An 18583-nucleotide genomic window follows, 5' to 3' on the forward strand; every position below is an offset into this window, starting at 1 on the left:
CCGCCAAGAACATAAATTGAGGAGAGGGAAGATAGAAACCCTAAGACCTAACCAAAGGGGAAAGAGGAGGCTTAAATATTTTTATATTAAAATTTCCAAACAAACATTTCTTTGAAATAATATGGTGTCTTTGGAATGAGATATGTTTTAACATTTTGAAGCTTTATTCAATCCTTAAATATTCCACCAAATTTTCTAATAAAATCACCATAAACAAAACCACACAGATTGCAACTTCAGTTCCACTGTAATTCACCAAATTTTCTAATAAATTTACCATAAGCAAAACCACACAGATTGCAAGTTCAGTTCCACTGTAATTTCAGACAGGATTTTGAATACCAAGTTTTTTTTCCAGAAACATAAATGCCTATGCCAAAAGTTTTGGAAATATTCCAAAATCTGAAATTTTGGAAATATTCCAAAGTCTGATTATCATTATAGAAATTAAACTTTTCTCTTGCACCTTTAGATTCTAAGATGTTTTCAAAATCTGCAACCTACACAAAAATACCCCTTCTTTACCTTTTCTTTAGATTCTAAAATATTCTAAAATCTACAACCTACACAAAAATACCCCTTTCAATCTACACAAAAATACCCCTTGCAATATGACTCACATCCTGAGTGCATTTATTCAGAATATGATTGACTATATACAACCTAGTCTTAGCTCTCTTTCATGTTTTCACAAGAATGAGTTTTGAATTTTGTCATTGCTTCACAGACATGCCTTCTGGATTGTGTTTGTCTGATCCGTATCCACATCCCATTTCCATTGACTCATTCTCCTCAAGCCGGTCATCTGAAGGAGTACTTTTGCTTCCCCGGTCTCTGTAGATGGCATACAGTATCAGCTGCAGTGCTCCCAGAAAACATCCGAATCCATTGGGAACCTGTTATTAACAATGACAAAAATAAAAATAAAAAACCATTTATTAATAAGTGGTTAGATTCTTTGAATCATGGCTATGGTGAATATCCTTATTGAATACTCACAGCAATGAATGGATCACGGCCAAGAAGGCCATAGATGAACCACGATGTCCCGCAGAGGAAAACGAAAAGAGAAAGGAAGAATGGCATGTACTCCACGCTTTTTGTCTTTATCACCAGTCTCTGCAATGTTAATTTTGTTTAGTGGACCAATACCCAGAATTGGTACCAACTTACAGGTATACCTGAACAACTTTCGTACAAGAGAACCCGTGCCATATCATGCCAAATAAGCTAGAGGAACTTAAATAAAGCACAGAAGACCATGCAGAGTTTGTACACTGAAATAATAATTATAATAATGGCAGCTTTGTTAGAGAACCCGTGATATGTGACATAGCATACCAAATACGATAGAACATCTTAAATATATAAAAAATAAAGCATGGAATGAAACCAGTAATATCCCTGCCATAATATCTGTTGAACGTGAAGTACGTCCCCTCTATGTTACTGGTAGCTCACGAGCATATGAAGAAAACCCGTGATCATATGGTACGCAAGTTTCAGACTGCAAGATTCGTAACATGTGAAGCTATTTTTGGCTATTACTATGCAGATTGGGTTTAAATTATGGACATGAACAGAAAATAATTTCTTTGGGTTTAAATTATGGACATGAGCAGAAAATAATTTCTTTGCATGGTAATTTACTTTCGGGTATTAGAGCTTACCATTACAGACAAGGGAGAGGCATACATGCAAATAGAAAATATGGTAGCAGCTAACCCACAGAAGAGCTTTCTGATACTTCCATGCAGTGCAAATAAAGATACCAGAGCGATTATCGCGAAGATCACGACAACCAACATGAAGAGACTAAAGATCTTAATCTGCGCCACAAATCCACTAGATTGTAAATTTCTAAATATTTAGCAAATTTGAGGAACAAGAACTAAGTACTCTGTATCTCAAATTTCTAAAATATTCTAAAATCTGTATCAAGATACATTCAGTCTTTATAAGGTTTTTCGCTACTTTTTTTTTTTAAGTTTGGAAAATTAGATATTGGGATTTAACTATTTTAAGTAAGTCATTTATCTATAACCATTTCTATGAAAAATAGTGGTAACTGACTAATTTCTTATCATTTTGAATAATCCACTTAACATTCATTGCATCGGATAATACTTACAAAAATGATTCTCTATTTTATCAAACATCTTTATTTTGATTACGGATTCTAAAAATATCCGGCTAAATTTTCAAAACATTATAAAAATTACAATCAAGATAACTTCAGCTAATATTACCTACATGTTTATACCTTAATTTTCTTGGGAGCATAAAAAAGGAATAACAGAACGTAAATCAGCTCGATGGCAGCCCCGGTGCCATTTATGGTGCTCACAAGAAGGTTGTTAGCCGAGACAAAGGGCAGTCCATACCACGCAGACAGCAAACAGTTCATGAGCGTAGATACGTATGGGACACCAGAGAACTCTTCGGTGGAATTTTTTTTGATAATTCTGGAGAATGTGATTCTGGAGAAGTGATTACAGGGAAACAATAGGTCAATATATAAAAATCAAAGTAAGTTATGACTTGAACTACATGGCCTAATTACAGTTAACCAGGGAGAATAGATTTGATACCCACATCGGTGACAAGAAGAGGAAAAACGCCGTCACATTACCTGTTATTCCAAAAAGAAAAAGACATAATATAAAAACTAGTCTATATCTCTATATCAAAAGCCATGCAGAATTAACCTACAATACTGTTAGATGTAAAAAAGGAAAAGGGGTAACAGACAATAAAAATGTACTTCTGCCCCCACCAAATGGATCTAATCCAGTCATTGGAATTAAATGGTTTTTATCTTATTTTATTCTATTGGTCTTATACATTCAATACACCTGCACAAATTGGAGATTTTGAGCAGCTTGATTCTCTCTGTACAAGAAGAAAGGGTTATTCAAATAATTAGGAATTCAAACTACCCACGTCCTCTCCATTAAAACTTCATATCCACATAATCTTTTTACATATTTTCAACTATATTCAAAAGGAGTTGTTTTAGTAGGATATTTTGGATTTTTTTTATGTCTGAGAATTTTGAAGTAAAATTTTGATTTGTGTTAATTTAAAGTGGTTTTTTTTACTGTATATATGGATTTAACATTTTCAAAAACCCTGAGACACTTAAATTATGCAGAGATTACCTATCAAACTTGTGATTTCCATAAATTCCTACTAGATTTTAGAGAAATTAAACGGGAAAAACTTCCAAAAAATCCCACTAAAAATAACTAGCTTTTTTAAAAAAAAACCTCATTTACAAATAATCTCTTCCTACATAGCAGCTTTGCTCTCAAGAGTACATAAAACCGCTGGATTATTTGATACAAACTATTATATGATGCAAACCCAAAACATATCATGTGAATCAACAACTCACCGAAGATGCCGAAAGTGAAATGCAGAATATTGGCCATCTTAGCCTCTGAACTATGCTCCGATTGTTATGACAGTACTGCAACAAACAAACGTATCAATCACTTGGCTGACGAGATTAGAGAACCGGAAATATTTTCTATGGTTCATCCACTACATGCGTGGTGTGTTGAGAAATATAAGGAGCACGATTCTTGTGTGAGAAGTGGTGATTGGTAAATTTTGCGACCTAAATTCCCCGTGAAGTTTTGACCTTATTCATTTGGTAAACTACCTGTTAACCTACTTAATTCTCGATCCTCGATTTGCATCTGAAGTGACTGATGAGGTTGGAGGTCCCGCGTTCGATTCCATTTACTTGCATTCCATTTCCCGAAATGTGATCGTTTGTCGAGCAAAATTTAATGCGTATTGAATCTAGCATTAATGTAATCCCCATCGTCCAAAGGGGGCCTCGTAGTAGCTGACGATTTGTTTGTTTTCATTACAAATCTCCCCTTTGTTTGTTTTCCTATGTAAATCTGTTCCGACAAGTGTTGGAAACTAAGTGGAAAAGTTACAAACAACAAGACACATATGGTTGATTCTTCGGAGTTACAATTAGCAATTGCCTCAAAAGGTGTAAAGAGATTCCCATAAATTTCTTGAATTTTGGGATTATAGTGTATCATGGTAATGATAAAGTTGATGTTGATTGATTGCAAATCAAACTATAATTTACATATAAATATAAACAACTTAAGAACTTAAATACAAGTTTAACAACATAAAATGAGATATACATCATTTGTATCAATAAGTTGTTGATGAAATTACAAACATTCAAAATTTGAGCCATTAACTTGTTGATAATAACTTGTATGCAATGATATTTAGTTGAAAGTAACAACATTAACAAGTATTTATACATAGAAGTCAATTAATGGTTGTTGTCAATAGTAAGAATGTGTGTTGACAATGGAAGATGAGACATATACAGGGTTGATCATCATTAACACAAAAGTAGCAACAATTGCATACATGTTATGCAAGGCTTTGTTTGAAATTATACATAATGGCATAGTAGTTCAATGGAATAAGACTTATATACATAGAGATGTATTAGATGGTGAATAACTAAGCATATGTACAATAAAAGTATATGTTGTCATATAAATCTAATTGAAAATGAGTAATTAATCATATATACACGATGAGGCATGGCATCGACAACACCAATTGATGTTTATTGTGGTTCCAAGATGTGAAAGTCGTTCTCGCCATTCAACTCGTATTTTCCGTTGTGCATCTCTTTCATGAATGTGGATTTTTTTGCAAGGTAAGTTCTTGTTGTTGAATTTCTCGGCAATATTCATAGAGCATGTTTAAGTAGTCTGTATCCATATATGTTGGTCATGAAAAAAGAGCAATTTTAATTGTTAGTAAAAGTGTATTGTGAAAGCATTATATATATAAATAAAAATTAAAGTCAAAGTGAACATGAACATTTTTTTCTAAATAAGAGTAAAACAACATGAGGTTAAATGTAATAGCAAGCAATCGTATGTGAAATTTGGATAAGTAGCGAGTGATGTTACCATTGGTAGATTTCGAAGAAACATTGTATGGTTGGCTAGAGTGTATTCTGTAGCACAAATTTTGATGCAAGCAATGATTCTTCTTGATGTCTATGTTTTAGATATGGATTCTCCTTCATGCGTGAAATGCGTGAGAATGGAAATGTTGGATTGATTCGAAGGCCTTGTTATCCTCCACAATGTCCCAGGCTGAGAGGAGATCGACGAAGGTAACCACAGACCAAGCTTTCAGTTTGGTAGCTAGCCCTACCAAACCAGAGAGGGCTCTCTCTATGAAATCACAACCAAGAGATGACTGGAATGTAAAGGATTTTACGCTTGATAGCTAGGCTGAGGTAGGTTTTGGAAAATTTAGGGTTTTGTTGCTCGATAAGAGAGAAAAACTAGGTAGCTAGGTCAACAGGATCAAAGGGTTACAAAAACAAAGATATGGAGGAGCAAGCTAGAAATACTTTTTATGATGGATCTAGGGTTTGTCGGTGCAGTATGGTGTTTAGAAGAAGTAAAAAGGTCTTAATGAGAATGAAACATGAATTCATTAAGCAAGAAAGAAAGTAAAACATAATGAGATTTCCATCAAAACAAAACTTTATGCAAAGAATTATGTTTATAAATTGTAAGGAAAACCATTGAATATTTGATGAATGGAAAGAGAAGATGAATATCTTTCATATAAAGCTATAATAGAGAAAAAACAACATCACAAACTTACTGCACATGAATTCCTAGATAATAGTTGCAAATTGTATCCTTTGATTTCTAGAAAATGTCCAAGTACAAGCTACAATAGTTCTCTCCTCTGATGTCCAACCTGTTCTATCACTGAGAAAATGATACATAAAGACCAAAACAACATCTCCCCACTCTCAGGGGTCGAATCCATGACTCTAGGAACTACTCCATGAGGTGTTCTAACCAAACCCTAATGTCTAGGGAGGTTTAAAACAACTCCTCCATTTAACTTTGACTCTAACCACTCTCATAAATGAGGCCAAATTTACATCAAAACAACTCAACAATACTAATTACCCACTATTACATCATTTACATAGGTAAAAATTCAAACTAGGTCAAACTGATGAAGAAAATCACCCTCTTGGAAAAAACGTAGCGAATCTAGAAAAAGCGCAGCGTGGCTGAGGAAAAGTGCAGCATGAGATTGCAGGCCACTTTTGGAGGCCTTCCTGAACTCCAAATTGAGCTCATGATAGCTCATTGGAAATCTCTTTCTGTCTGCTACACAATGGACTCCTCAAGCACTGAAAATGATCAAGTATATCCACTCAAAAATCAATTCTCCCAATACTGGTCAAAAAGCGTAGCGTGGCCTCCAAAAATAGGGCAGAAAGATGTTTTTAGGTGGTTTTTGGTCATTTTCACCCTACAAAAGCTGACGATTTGGGTTGCCAAGCATCTAAAGATGATGTATAAGTTAAGATCTATCCAACCATGTAGAGTTTCTGTCATTTAGAACCCTCCAGAAAAAGCGCAACATGGCCCACGCTACGCTTTTGGTAGGGTGACTGTGCCAAAAATCTCAAAAAAAAAAAATTCCTCCAAAATTCTTTAAAATTGGTATGTAAGGTCACCAATTCATGTGCTCTGCTATAAGGGAGGCATCAGCAATCAAATCTAACTTTTCCTTCCCTTTTTGCTTGATTAAGGTTTTATTGAGCCTTCTCTTTAACTATTTGACCTTTGCTTTCAAAATCAAGTTCCTTGTGTAATAATGGGAAGCCATGTGTTTTTGAAGCCTCCTGTCCCTATTATCCCTCTTGAGAAGATTCTATAAATGATCATTGACTTTTCTAAGCCAATCTTCCTTGTTTTCATTTATTTCCCTGTCAATAAGCTCATTCACCATGATCTGTTTCCTTTGTTGCTGAAGTGCCTTTTTAAGGCCTTTTGTCTTTGGTTTTTGTCTTGCCACTTTCTCTTGAGTTTCAACTAGGCCCTCTGCCTCTATCACTGATTTACCTTTATTCTCCTTTTGCAATTTCATAATGTGCTTCCCTTGAAGCATTCTATCAACTTTCAGCTGCATGTTTTCCTGCTTTAGGCATGCTATGAAAGCATTTACCTCTGTCAATTTGTCTTGCAACCTTTTGAGTTCATTGTCCTTGTCCACCATAGATTGCTCAACTGTCCTAGGCTCCTTAATAGCCTTCAAAGTAGTATCATCAACATCAAAATGAAGAGATTCATCATCTTGGAAAAGTGTCTCATGATGTAAAGGTGATCCCTGTTGTGTTGATGTAGAAGGCTTGGCCCCTTCCACAATCTGTGGAGAAAACACAAGCCTGTTCCCTCTTTGATAAGTTTTGGCCACTTTATCCCCACCTTTCTTCTTCTTCATTGTAGACCTACTAGATGAGCCAATTTCTATTTGAGTAGTGGGTGCTGATGATGAAATAGGTCTAGTAGGCTGGTTGAAAGAAGGAAAAAAGACCTCTGCTTCAATGAATGTCTCCCAGGCAATGTTTAGTTGCTTAAGATTATGAAGGACAATAATCTTGAGGAGGGAGTGATGAAAGAGGTTGTTTTGTTGTAGCTCAATGTTTCTATGCTGCACTTTGTATGCCATCTTGTCTAGACTTCCATACAAGTAGTAGGTATGTTGAGCAGTTTCACCCTAGTAAAATGAATAAGCAGTCTGATGTGATAGTTGTAGAGCCTAGAGAATCTCCCCTCACAAGTGAAATATTTCATTATGATCCTAATCAAAGGTGCAAACCTGTCAAGGAGCTGGCCAAAAGGAAAGTTTTTCTTGGTGTTGTATTTGTATGGAGCTTTGAGGTAGGGTTGATACAGTTGAGAATCCAATTCTTAAATCTTAAACCACTTTTTCAGCAATGTTTGGTATTCCTATAGTTGCCGCTATAATGTCAACTGAGATGACAAAAGTTACCCCTGGAATTGTGACTTTATCCTTTTTGAGGTTTGTGACAAACAATCTGGTCAATTCGGCATGATATTGGACTTTTTGCACCAACTCACAAAACTCAAGACAACCTACATTCTGAAAACACTACTTTGCAAGTGGTGAAGACATCAGCTCCTGAGTATTTATAGGTTAATACCTTGACACCTTTCCACCCTTGTTATAATTTTTCTTCTCCTCCTCCATAGCAAACTGTGAGTACAATCTTAAAGGGAAAAACAGGGGAAAGGAAAGAGAAAATAGGATGATGGGGTTAGGGAGAGGAATTAAGTGTGGAAACATTTAGGGAGATAGGAAAAGGTGTGAGGGAGTGTTAGTAAGTGATAGGGAGTGAAATGAGTGGGGGAGATGGGCTGTAGAATTTATACACGGGCCCAAGGTATTAGGCTACCAGAAATGCAACATAGGGGTAGGGTTTGGTTTTAGGGATTTAGGGAGTATGAGTGTGGGGTATTAGGGCCTTTAGGGAATAGATATGAGTGTGTAAGAGGGCAGGGAGATGAAAATGAGAGGAAAGCAGGGGTTTGAGGGTTTAAAAACCAGGAATGAAGAGTGCTACAAAAAAGCATAGTGTAGGGGCAAAAGAGGAGGTTTACACCATAAAAAATATGAAATAAACTGATTGGAAAGGATGTGAGCCTTCAACTTACTTGATTAACCCTTTTGGAGACTTGATTTTCCCTTGAAAACCCTTGGAAATTCACTTGATGACCCCTAAAGAAAAGTGCAGCATTCACAGGGAAAAGCACAACATTCATTGCAAAAAACGCAGTGTGCAGGGAAAAGCGCAGCGTGCCCAGTGAAAAGCACAACGAAATGGCTTAAAAATGTAGCGAAAGAGTTGGAACTCAATTTTTGGAATGTCTTTGGCCCTATAAATGGTGAGGAAGTGATTGATGATGAGAGAGAGCTTCTTTAGCAATGAAATAAATGAGAGAAATGGAACAATGATGGTCTTCTATAGCTTGTAAAGTTGATTACTTTCACAGTAATGTGGTGGCCCACACTATGCCTTTCTCACTTTTGCATTGGAAACCATGTAGTTTAGGAACCTTTGAATACAACTTGATAATATTTGAAACTTATTACAAAATATTCATTTTAAATAAAACCTTTTTGAACCAATTTGTATCATTACTCCTTTACATGCGAAATTTATGAATTGAATGAGAAATTCAATGACTAAAACCATAGTGACCTAATGGATGATAGTGAGCTAGATGAAGACCATGATAATGAAATGAAGATGACCATAAATCTTTTCAGAGATGGCACATCCAAATGTATGATGGCAATGACCAAAACATGGGAATTTGTAAAGGAGTAATTGACAACATAGACACACTAACTAGTGACCAAAGTTTTTGATTGGAAGACCTAGTGAAATGATAAAAACTTGACCTTAAACCCTAATGGATATTATGAAAGAGAACATTTGATCACTGGTGGCAGGAAAAAATGACGGACACTAACATTGGCTCCAGCTGGGGATGGCAGCTCCATAGGAGGTGTCAAGAACACCATAGACCTAGTAGCCTTATTCATTGGGCATGGAGTCAAAATGCAAAGACTAACCTAAAACTGAAAATTGACTGACGGACTAACTGACTTGACTATAAAAAACATACTGACTAAAAAACTAACTTTAAAACTTAAAAAGAAAAGAAAAGAAAACAACAACTGATCATAAAAGCCTTATGTCTTTCTCCTCGGGCTTCAAACTTCTGATGATAACTGCCAACCTGCTGAAGATGTATTTACAATCATGTGTAATGATCCCTCCAGTGTAACCAATCCAAAAAATGGCTACTTATTTGAATTATTCTTATACTTTCCTTGAGCAGGCAGGAAAAACAAAAGCTAGGCCACTCGAAGTGTCCACTAAACATGTGTACATGATCCATAAATATAATAAACTCATCTCCCTTGATGACTGCAACAACTTGGAAAAAGGATCCTAAAACTAGTGAATGACTACCTTTTCTTGATGATCAACAACGAGACAAGAATCTTCTTCCTTTTTAAACATTGGTTTTTTTATAAAATGAAGTTTGTCATTCTCAAGCGAAACATATGTAGACTACAAATTTTTGGATGAACTTTGTAATGAGACTCCTTCTGAACAAAACAATGAAGCTAACTGCCTAATCAAATTCATGTCATGTTTGTTTTGAAGCTCATAGTTAACTAAAGAAGAAGGAATTTGACTACAGATATCATCCACAACACCAACTATTGGATCAAGGAGAACTTGAGAGGACTACCGCAACTTGTCATACATTGATTCCAATGAGGATACATGATTTTCTATAAACTCTTCATGTTCCACACTTTCAGCTGCATTTTCAAACTGAATGTTGCTTGGTAATGTTGATTGTGGACTAGAAAAAGGTTCTATATTACAACATTCTCAACAACTTCAGGATAAGGTTTCCGACTACTTTCAACTTGCTTATTTGCTTCCTTGGTAACCTTATAGTTTTCTCTTATTATTTTGAAAGAAGATAAACACAAAGTTAAGGAGTCTTGGTCAATAATTTCATGGTCTTCTCTGTGCTCAACATCAAAACTACAATATTGTTGATTTGTAGTCTTAGGAAAGTTTTCTCTCAGTAATTGAAAGGAAGTAAAACATAAAGGCAAAGACCTTTCACCTGATTTGAAATTTTTTGGATTCTCTTCATTGTTGTCATGATTGATATGCATAGGTTGAGTGCTACATCTGAGCTGCTGTAATGAAGCTTCTTCCTCCCAAAAACATGTCATTGATTTCCTTGTAGAGTCATCCCCTATTTCAACAACATAATGATCATCATATTGATCATACTTGGGTAACTCATCATTATAAGGAATGACATCAAACATACACATTAGATCAGGAGATTGATCCTCCATGGGTTTATCTACAAATCCATCTTCATGACAGTCCATAAATGAATACATAAAACAATCACTTTTTGTTCTGTGGTAACTGAAATTAGCAACAAAATGGTTAAGGTCAACAACCTCTTCTTCTTCTGCAATAAGTGGGACATGGTGTTTTTGAACAACAAGTTTATCTCTCATGATGGTCTTTTGCATCATTTATTCCATTATGCTTACCAAAATGTTGAGCTTCACTTTTGAAGATGTTAAATGTTCCTTCCCTATGTTCTCCCTTGCTTCTTCTTTCAACTTTGACATTTTGATGAGTAGATTAGCTTCCACAGCTATTGCATTGTCCTGCATTTCTTTGAGTGTGGTAGTGTTCCTTTCTCTCAATTTAAATTCCCTTTCTGGATCAAAGGCATACGGGTAGTGTAAGAGAGTTAAACCGAGAGGCGGTTTTATATTAGCAGGCATTGAATGGTATACTTGATTGAACCTTGCTGAAAAGTGTTGCGCTCTTTCTCCTGGTTGTCTTTCCAAATGATTATATTCTTCTAAAATCAAAAAAATATTTCTCTTGATCACCCATATATCAAGGAAAATTTTCACAAACTAATAGAAATCGAAAATTCTTGTAGCTGGCAAGTATTTGAACCATTTCTTAGCTTCATCTTGCAAAGATAAAGCAAAAATCTTGATACTGACATCATCTTCTTTAACCTCAAAAAGGTCGAGAAAATTTTCAAAATTCTGAATGTTTTTTTCAGTAGTGATGTTACCATATTCTCCATCAAACCTGGGAAGATTTTTGTAGTAATTTTCAGGGAAAGCATGGAGTATAAGAGGTAATATGATTGGCTTGTATCTATATGGAATTTTAAAAGGTATAGGAGTGTGTACAGAAGCTATAGGATTAGTATTGATGTCTTGAGGCTCATCAAGTTGAAGATGGTCAATATAAGATTCAGAAGAAGGTTCTTGATCAAAATCAAAATTTGTATTCACAATCTTCAAAGGAATGGAATCAAATGTGGGCCTGGGATCTTTTCTCAAATATTGTATACTTTGTAAAACCTTCTTGACATTCTCAAGAAAAGAGAAGAAATAATTTACAATAAAGCATATTATATCTTGGATGAAATTCCAATTTGAATACCTGATCTTCCCATACTGTCCTTTCAATTTTCTGTTGGTAAGCTTCATCCTCCAGTGGAGTCTTTGAATTAAATTTGAAACTGATTTGGAGTTGCCAAGTGAATGATTTCAGCCTTCATATGTGTCTGACCGCTGTCCACCATCAGAAAATCAGATCTAATCCTTGTCGTTCTTTCCCAGGGAAGATATGATCTCTCATTTCCCTGACAATGGTGCCAAAATGTTATCCTCCACAATGTCTGTTGAGGCAAATTAATTACCTATCATTTAATTGTCAACTTGGGGCTTTTGTAAAACTTGCGAAGCGTGCATGCATTGTATATGCTAGAAATTAAATTCCAATTTAGATCAATCTAACTACGAAACCAAATAACGACAAACCAAATTCACCTATTCTAATTCAAAAATCAATTCAAAAGAAATTATAGTACAATGCGCTGAATTGAAATCTTAATCTACCACACTTGCAGGAATTGAAATTGCATGAAATGAAATCTACTCTAAGGGATCACATGTGCATTATCAAATTAGGATCCTATGAAATGAATAATCAAAACCGCATGACATGAAATGAAAGGAAAAATTAATCATTCTTAACCTCTCACACAAAAAATATATGAAAGAAAATAAAAGCAATCACTCTTAACCTCTCACACAGGAAAAGATATGAAAGCAATAAATCTTAATCTATGAAAAACATTATAGGTGGCCAATCAAAAAGTATGAGTGATGACAAGTTGAGAGGCTCCCAGTGCAAGCATTGCCAATCAAGGTAAACATCACTCATGAGCATGGTTCTAAATCTAAATTCCATTCAAAACATGAGTAATATTAACTTTCCACCTGAGTATCTCCAACTTTACACATGCCTTTGAAAGGAGGAGGCTCTCCTATTTATGCAAAAACATAAGAAGCTACCTCACTAATGGAGGTCCATTATTCTCCTCCAAGATCCCTAGAAAATCTCATAGAGTTACAACTCAAATAGGTAATGATGAGACACATATCCTCTTTTACCTTTATCCAAATCTTCTTCCATATCTTGAAGGGAATTCGAATTTGAGCATTGGAGGCCACATAAGGGTGCCTTGGAAGCTTCCAAATAACCTACACATGTCATGAAACTCAAGCCACTTTTAAGTATTAGCAAGTATATGTCATTTTTCTAAGTTTTAACCATAAATTCACTTAAAATACTAGAAATAATTAGCTTTTGGAAAACACAAAGGTAACCCCATGTAATCATGAAAATGGAGGCTAATGAAAGATTATATGGCTATGGAGTTGCGACATGTGAGTGAAATGGTGGCAATAAAGGTGAAAGTGGATGATATTTTGAAGAAATTTGGGAGACTCTACATACCCCCCAATTGATGTTATTGCATGTCCTCATACAATCTACTGCATTGCTTAATCATGATTTGCTTTTGCATGAGCGTGGCTTATATCAATTGTCCTTAAAAATTTGCATTTGACAATTTCATTTCTTTTTGCAAAGTATTCCTTGTCATACATTGAATTGCAACATGTTTGGTTGGTTCTTGTGTGACAACCAAATCTTAATTGGTATTGGTTCTTGTGTTTCAATACCTTGTTTCTTTTTGTTGCAGCAAGATTCATTAAACATATTTAAGAATGCATATTTAAATCAGCCATATAATATGCTCATCATTTAGGCATTTATTTGAAAATCACATAACTTTTGAACCATAATGCAATCATAATTGATTAGGACAAGTATGTTAGGATGAAATGAAGTGAAATGGAATGAAGTGATATGGATGTGATAATAAATGGATGTCCCTTCCCCCCCAACTAAAGGTGTTTACGGTCTTTTTTTTCAAATGAGAAAGGAAATATGGTGAAGTATTTTCCAAAAATTATAATTTCAGTATTTAAGGAATTCTATGATTAAAATCTAGAAAAGAACATACCTTTACTTACCTAGGAAGTGGACAAACTATGCATATGTAGAGAAGTTGTAGCTGTTGTTGGATCATGGAATAGAATGTAGAATTTCATCTTCTTCTTATTTGCATAAATGGCGGATGAGGTGGTGAAAATGGATTCTTTATTTCTGCTACTAAATCTGTTGTATCTGTTGCAAAATGCTGAAATGATATGGTCTTCACCTGCTACAAAACCCGATGGTACAATTCTAGTCATGTGAATAAATGTGTTGTTCTCGAGCCTGAAGAGAAGTCATTTGATTACCGATCATTGATGAATGTCGTTAACCAATGCAAGGCAAACTCACCATTAATTTCAACAAGTGCCAAGGTACCTAATTAGATCTTGTAAAGTGCGAACAGATGAGATGATGTCGAGCCACTTGCAAGATCTAACGATCAAGGGATATTGATGTATTCCCATGATTTTCAGCGAGAGAACTTGTCATTAATGCATACAAGCCTCAAGGTACTAATAAGGACTATAGCCTTGAACCCATATAATATGTTGATGTCGATAGGCCAAGACTTGTTAGAAGGGAGGCCTTAATGAATCCTCCATGATCTAATGCGAGCATAAAACAATAATTTTGAAGGACTATGGATGAAAATTTTTGCAGTGGATCAAGGTTTATTTGACAAAGAGAAAAGGAAAATGGAATGAATCAACTTTTTAGGGGAGCTAAATGGTTTTATTGTTGGGTTAAAGGTTTGTGAAAGCGAGGCAGGAAAATGACTGTGAAGGAAAATGAGATGAAGATTTTATTGACTGAATAAGTAGGAATGCAATGGTAAGACTGGTATCTGAAAGGCTTCCAAATGGTGTGATGGATCTGATTCGACATTCTTTATCCAAAATCATGTGCTAATGCTTGGATATTTCATCTTTGATGTTGCTCTGATCATGTTCTTTTGAAAGAAATGTGGTCTTTGAGAGACACTGTTTGTTTGTGTCCATCTGTTTATCTTCCTAGAACCTGCAAAAACTTAGTACTTTTTCTGCAACGAAATGTAAGATTATCAAAATAGAGAGGTGATCAATCTCTCTATTTATGACATTTACACAAAAAACTGAGTATTGGTACTAATAAAAAAAAAATCATGAAAGAAAATCAAATGAATTTTCCTTGTTTCGAAACTTGTGCCTCAGGTTACCTGTCATGTCTTGTCAGTAATTTCTTCATTCTTTCACTGTTTCAAATTCTGATGAAAGATTTCTCATTGTCTAGATCTCATTGAGATATTTATGATGACGTTTGAATCATCGAAAACCGATGTTGCATGAGAAAGTTATGTTTTTTTGAATTTTTTGTGAAATAGTGAAAATTGTCATGCTTAAGTGTGGCATAGGAACATGATTCTGATGTGAAGGATGAAGTAGGAAAATTAGATGGCATGCTACTCATGAATTTTCATTAGAATTCATTGTCACAAAATAAATCATTGAAATAAATATAGAGCTGCAGAATTATTTTTCAGCTGTAAAATTGTTGTTGAGCTACAAAATTGTGTAGTTTCTGTAGCTAAAATCCTAAACAAATAGTTTTGTAGCTAAAATCCTAAACAAATAGTTAAGTACACACAACTATGCAGTTTTTTAATGAAAAAATAACTAGTCCAATCTTCAAATTAATCAATACCTCTTCCTGATAAATTAGCAAATAGAACAATTTTTTTATTATTAAAAAGGCAAGGTTATTATGATCTTCTTATTTTTACCTGTAAACCTTCTTCAGCTGAACAATGGCAGAGAGATTTCCAGTTGTTGATGTCGTAGCCTTGTTTGTTATTCTTGTCTCATACGAGATTGATAAATGAGAAGAAAATACTTGACAATGAAAATATGAAATAAGTCTACAATTGACTTCCCTATTTGAAGCATTTACAAAAATCACGATATTGCACTTTAGGCAAAGAGTATAGTCAAAAACTTGAATCAAAGAATGGAGGATTCATAAAAATAACACAATAAAAATCTGTACATTACACCACTTTCCTAAGTGAATAAGAAAACAATTTTTTTCTGATTGCAGAGTAAAATATATCACTATCATTGTCCCCATGCTGGACACTGTTGCAAACAATAAAAGAATTCTCCTTGGATCAATTAATGTAGCACGCTTGTATCTTTGCCATAGCCCATTGACTACATCTTGTATTCCATGAGATTTTCTTGTAGTCTTATATGTCGGTGATGTTATTGGAAGCACAAGTTTAGCAGGTGTGCTACATGGAATCAAAGATGCAACATATTCTGTCTCTGAACCATTTGGTGTATGCATGGAGCCTTTTCCACAGTCCTCTGTAGGCCCATCAATAATTTTCTTATCACCACGAAAATAACACTTCCGAGAAAACACCATAGCACGCTTTGGGCTTCCAACAAGCTCTGCATTCGCAAGCTCGTATTTATTGCCAACATTGTTGAAGGATTCATCAAGCGTGGACAACACTCCATGCCTCCTGTAGATTAGGGAGATCTGATCTTGGTGGATCTTCCTCCTATAGATCAGGGAAATCATATCATGGCCTCAACTATTGTCTGTGCATTTAATTGAAAATCCGTTTTTTTTCTTCATGTAATTTGGCAAATAAGGCTCGATAGAGCCCCAAAAATATCTCAATTGGTTGCGAATTTTGAGAAAATCGCACAAGTTAAACATAATTCACCCCATTATGAGAAAAACCCATGTTTTATTTTCTGAGATTCATTTTCATTTGATCAAAAAAGGCATTTTAAAAATGACATTTTAACTTCTATGTTTTTGGCCTCTGCTCAGGTAACTGCTGGGTGAAGTTTGTTTTTTATTTTCTGCAATCCATACATGATCTATATAAGTGCTGCTACAAATCCACCAAAACAATGGAGCAAATTGTTGCAATTTTGTTTGTTGGCTAGCAGGAGCAAAGATTTCAAATCCATATGCATTCGGATCACGTGGATATTTGTCAAGATTTCTTCCTCATTCAGAAAGCCTGATTTTCTCATGGACAGATGGGTTGTCAAGATTTTCACTGATCTCCTACCAAACTTTAGCAAAGCTCTGAACTTGTCTTGAGGTGAAAGAAGTGATTTGCTGAATTCTACAATTTGCACAGTTGATTTTTTAAATGTGCTTGCAGGTTTGTTTCGAGGCCAAAGCTCAAACTGCAATGTGTATTCCACCGCTAAAAAAAATAGATCTAACTACCGAATTCACTCAACGAATCATCATTTTATAAATCAATGTTTCTATTGCTGTAGCTCAGGCAAAAATATTAACCAACGCTCGGATCTGGAGGTGTATTACATATATTTTTATTTGCAGGTTTCGTATAAGGCCGAAGCCCAAGATTACGATTTGTGTTCATGTTTTTACCTACCATGACCACGGTTGATTCAACCTCATCAACCCTTCATGAGTTTTGTATGCATGCGTTGTTTCTTTATTATGGTTTTTGTTAATTGTTTTGTTTTATTTGTTTATTTTTTATGTTTTGTTTTGTATTTTTATTTATTTGTGTTTTTTTTTTTTAATATGAGCTATTTATTTTATTTTTTAATTTTGTTTTACGATTTGTATTTTAAATTAATTTTTTTATTTCAAATTTGTTTAAATAAACAAATCTCTTTGTATATATATATATATATATATTTGCTTAAATAAACGTTTCAAATTATTAAAATGCAAGAAAATAAATACAGTCTAAAATTTTAAAATTCTAAATAAAAATACAATTAAAAAACTTTTTAAAAATGCGATCAAGTTTGATTTTATTTTTCCTAGTTTATCTACTTGAAAGATTTTATTTTTATTATTTATTTATTTTTATTTTATTTTATTTTTATTTTATTTTTTTATGTATATGAATGTTTCCAATGGAGCCACATGTGTAACAAGATGATAGATATACTCATATGTATGTTTGAAATATATTCTTTGATACGTACCAGTGTATGAGAGACCAACTGTCTTGATTGAGATGATGTCAGAAGATAGTGAAGAATGGAATACTGGGATCCAATGACTGTCTTGATTCATCTTAAAGACTTCATTTCTAAGGTCATGGTGTTTGTAATGATTTTTATATTTTTCCAAACATAATATTTTCATATCATCCCATGTCCTTATAGAATTTGTTCCTAAAGTCATGAACCATCTAAGAGCTTTATCCTTCAATGTTGTTGGAAACGAGTTTAATTTTTCAATGTGTAATGAGTAGCCATAATATCTACAAATGATTTCAAATTCAAAAAGAAAAGTTTTTGGGTCTTCTAATATCATATCTTTGAAGTTAGGAAATATGGATGGAGGGATGTTCTTCATTTGAACATTAAAATTAGTTTCTTGAATGGGAAATTCAAAAGGATATATATATATATATATATATATATATATATATATATAGTTTTTTAAAAAATGATATGCAATGAAATGATTTATGCATCTACATGTTTTAATCATGCATCTAGAAAAAAACTGAAAAAATAAACTGAAAAAATAAAAATAAAAAATAAAATAAAATAAAATGATATGCAATGAAATGATTTATGCATATACATGTTTTAATTATGCATCTACAAAAAAACTGGAAAAAAAAAAACTCTAGACTGAAAGCTAGTTCCTATGCACACTTCCCAGCAATGATGCCAAAATGTTGAGGAAAATTAATTACCTATTATGTAATTGTCAACCCGGGGGTTTCGTAAAACTTGCGAA

The 18583-nt window shown here is 34.2% G+C and overlaps 1 protein-coding gene across 3 annotated transcripts; it reads right to left on the bottom strand.

The window, feature by feature from the left end:
- Positions 1-378: 378 nt before the first annotated feature.
- LOC149221020 (bidirectional sugar transporter SWEET1-like) lies at positions 379-3803 on the bottom strand. 3 transcript variants are annotated; one of them, XM_089382894.1, is made up of 7 exons: positions 3668-3803; positions 3398-3472; positions 2596-2632; positions 2264-2480; positions 1671-1829; positions 1000-1119; positions 379-896 (listed from the first exon to the last, which is right to left on the bottom strand). In XM_089382894.1, the coding sequence occupies exons 2-7, from the start codon at positions 3432-3434 to the stop codon at positions 714-716; spliced, it is 753 nt and encodes a 250-aa protein (XP_089239020.1). In that variant the 5' UTR covers positions 3435-3472; positions 3668-3803; the 3' UTR covers positions 379-713. The 3 variants fall into 3 exon arrangements, with proteins under 3 accessions (XP_089239020.1, XP_089239019.1, XP_089239021.1); XM_089382893.1 differs by lacking the exon at positions 3668-3803 and having other exon boundaries at positions 380-896; positions 3398-3603; XM_089382895.1 differs by lacking the exons at positions 2596-2632; positions 3668-3803 and having other exon boundaries at positions 380-896; positions 3398-3598.
- Positions 3804-18583: the final 14780 nt, after the last annotated feature.

This window comes from Pinus tabuliformis, chromosome Q, assembly GCF_031772625.1.
Source record: "Pinus tabuliformis cultivar Carrire ecotype Pingquan chromosome Q, CPIR1, whole genome shotgun sequence".
Taxonomy (NCBI): Eukaryota; Viridiplantae; Streptophyta; class Pinopsida; order Pinales; family Pinaceae; genus Pinus; species Pinus tabuliformis.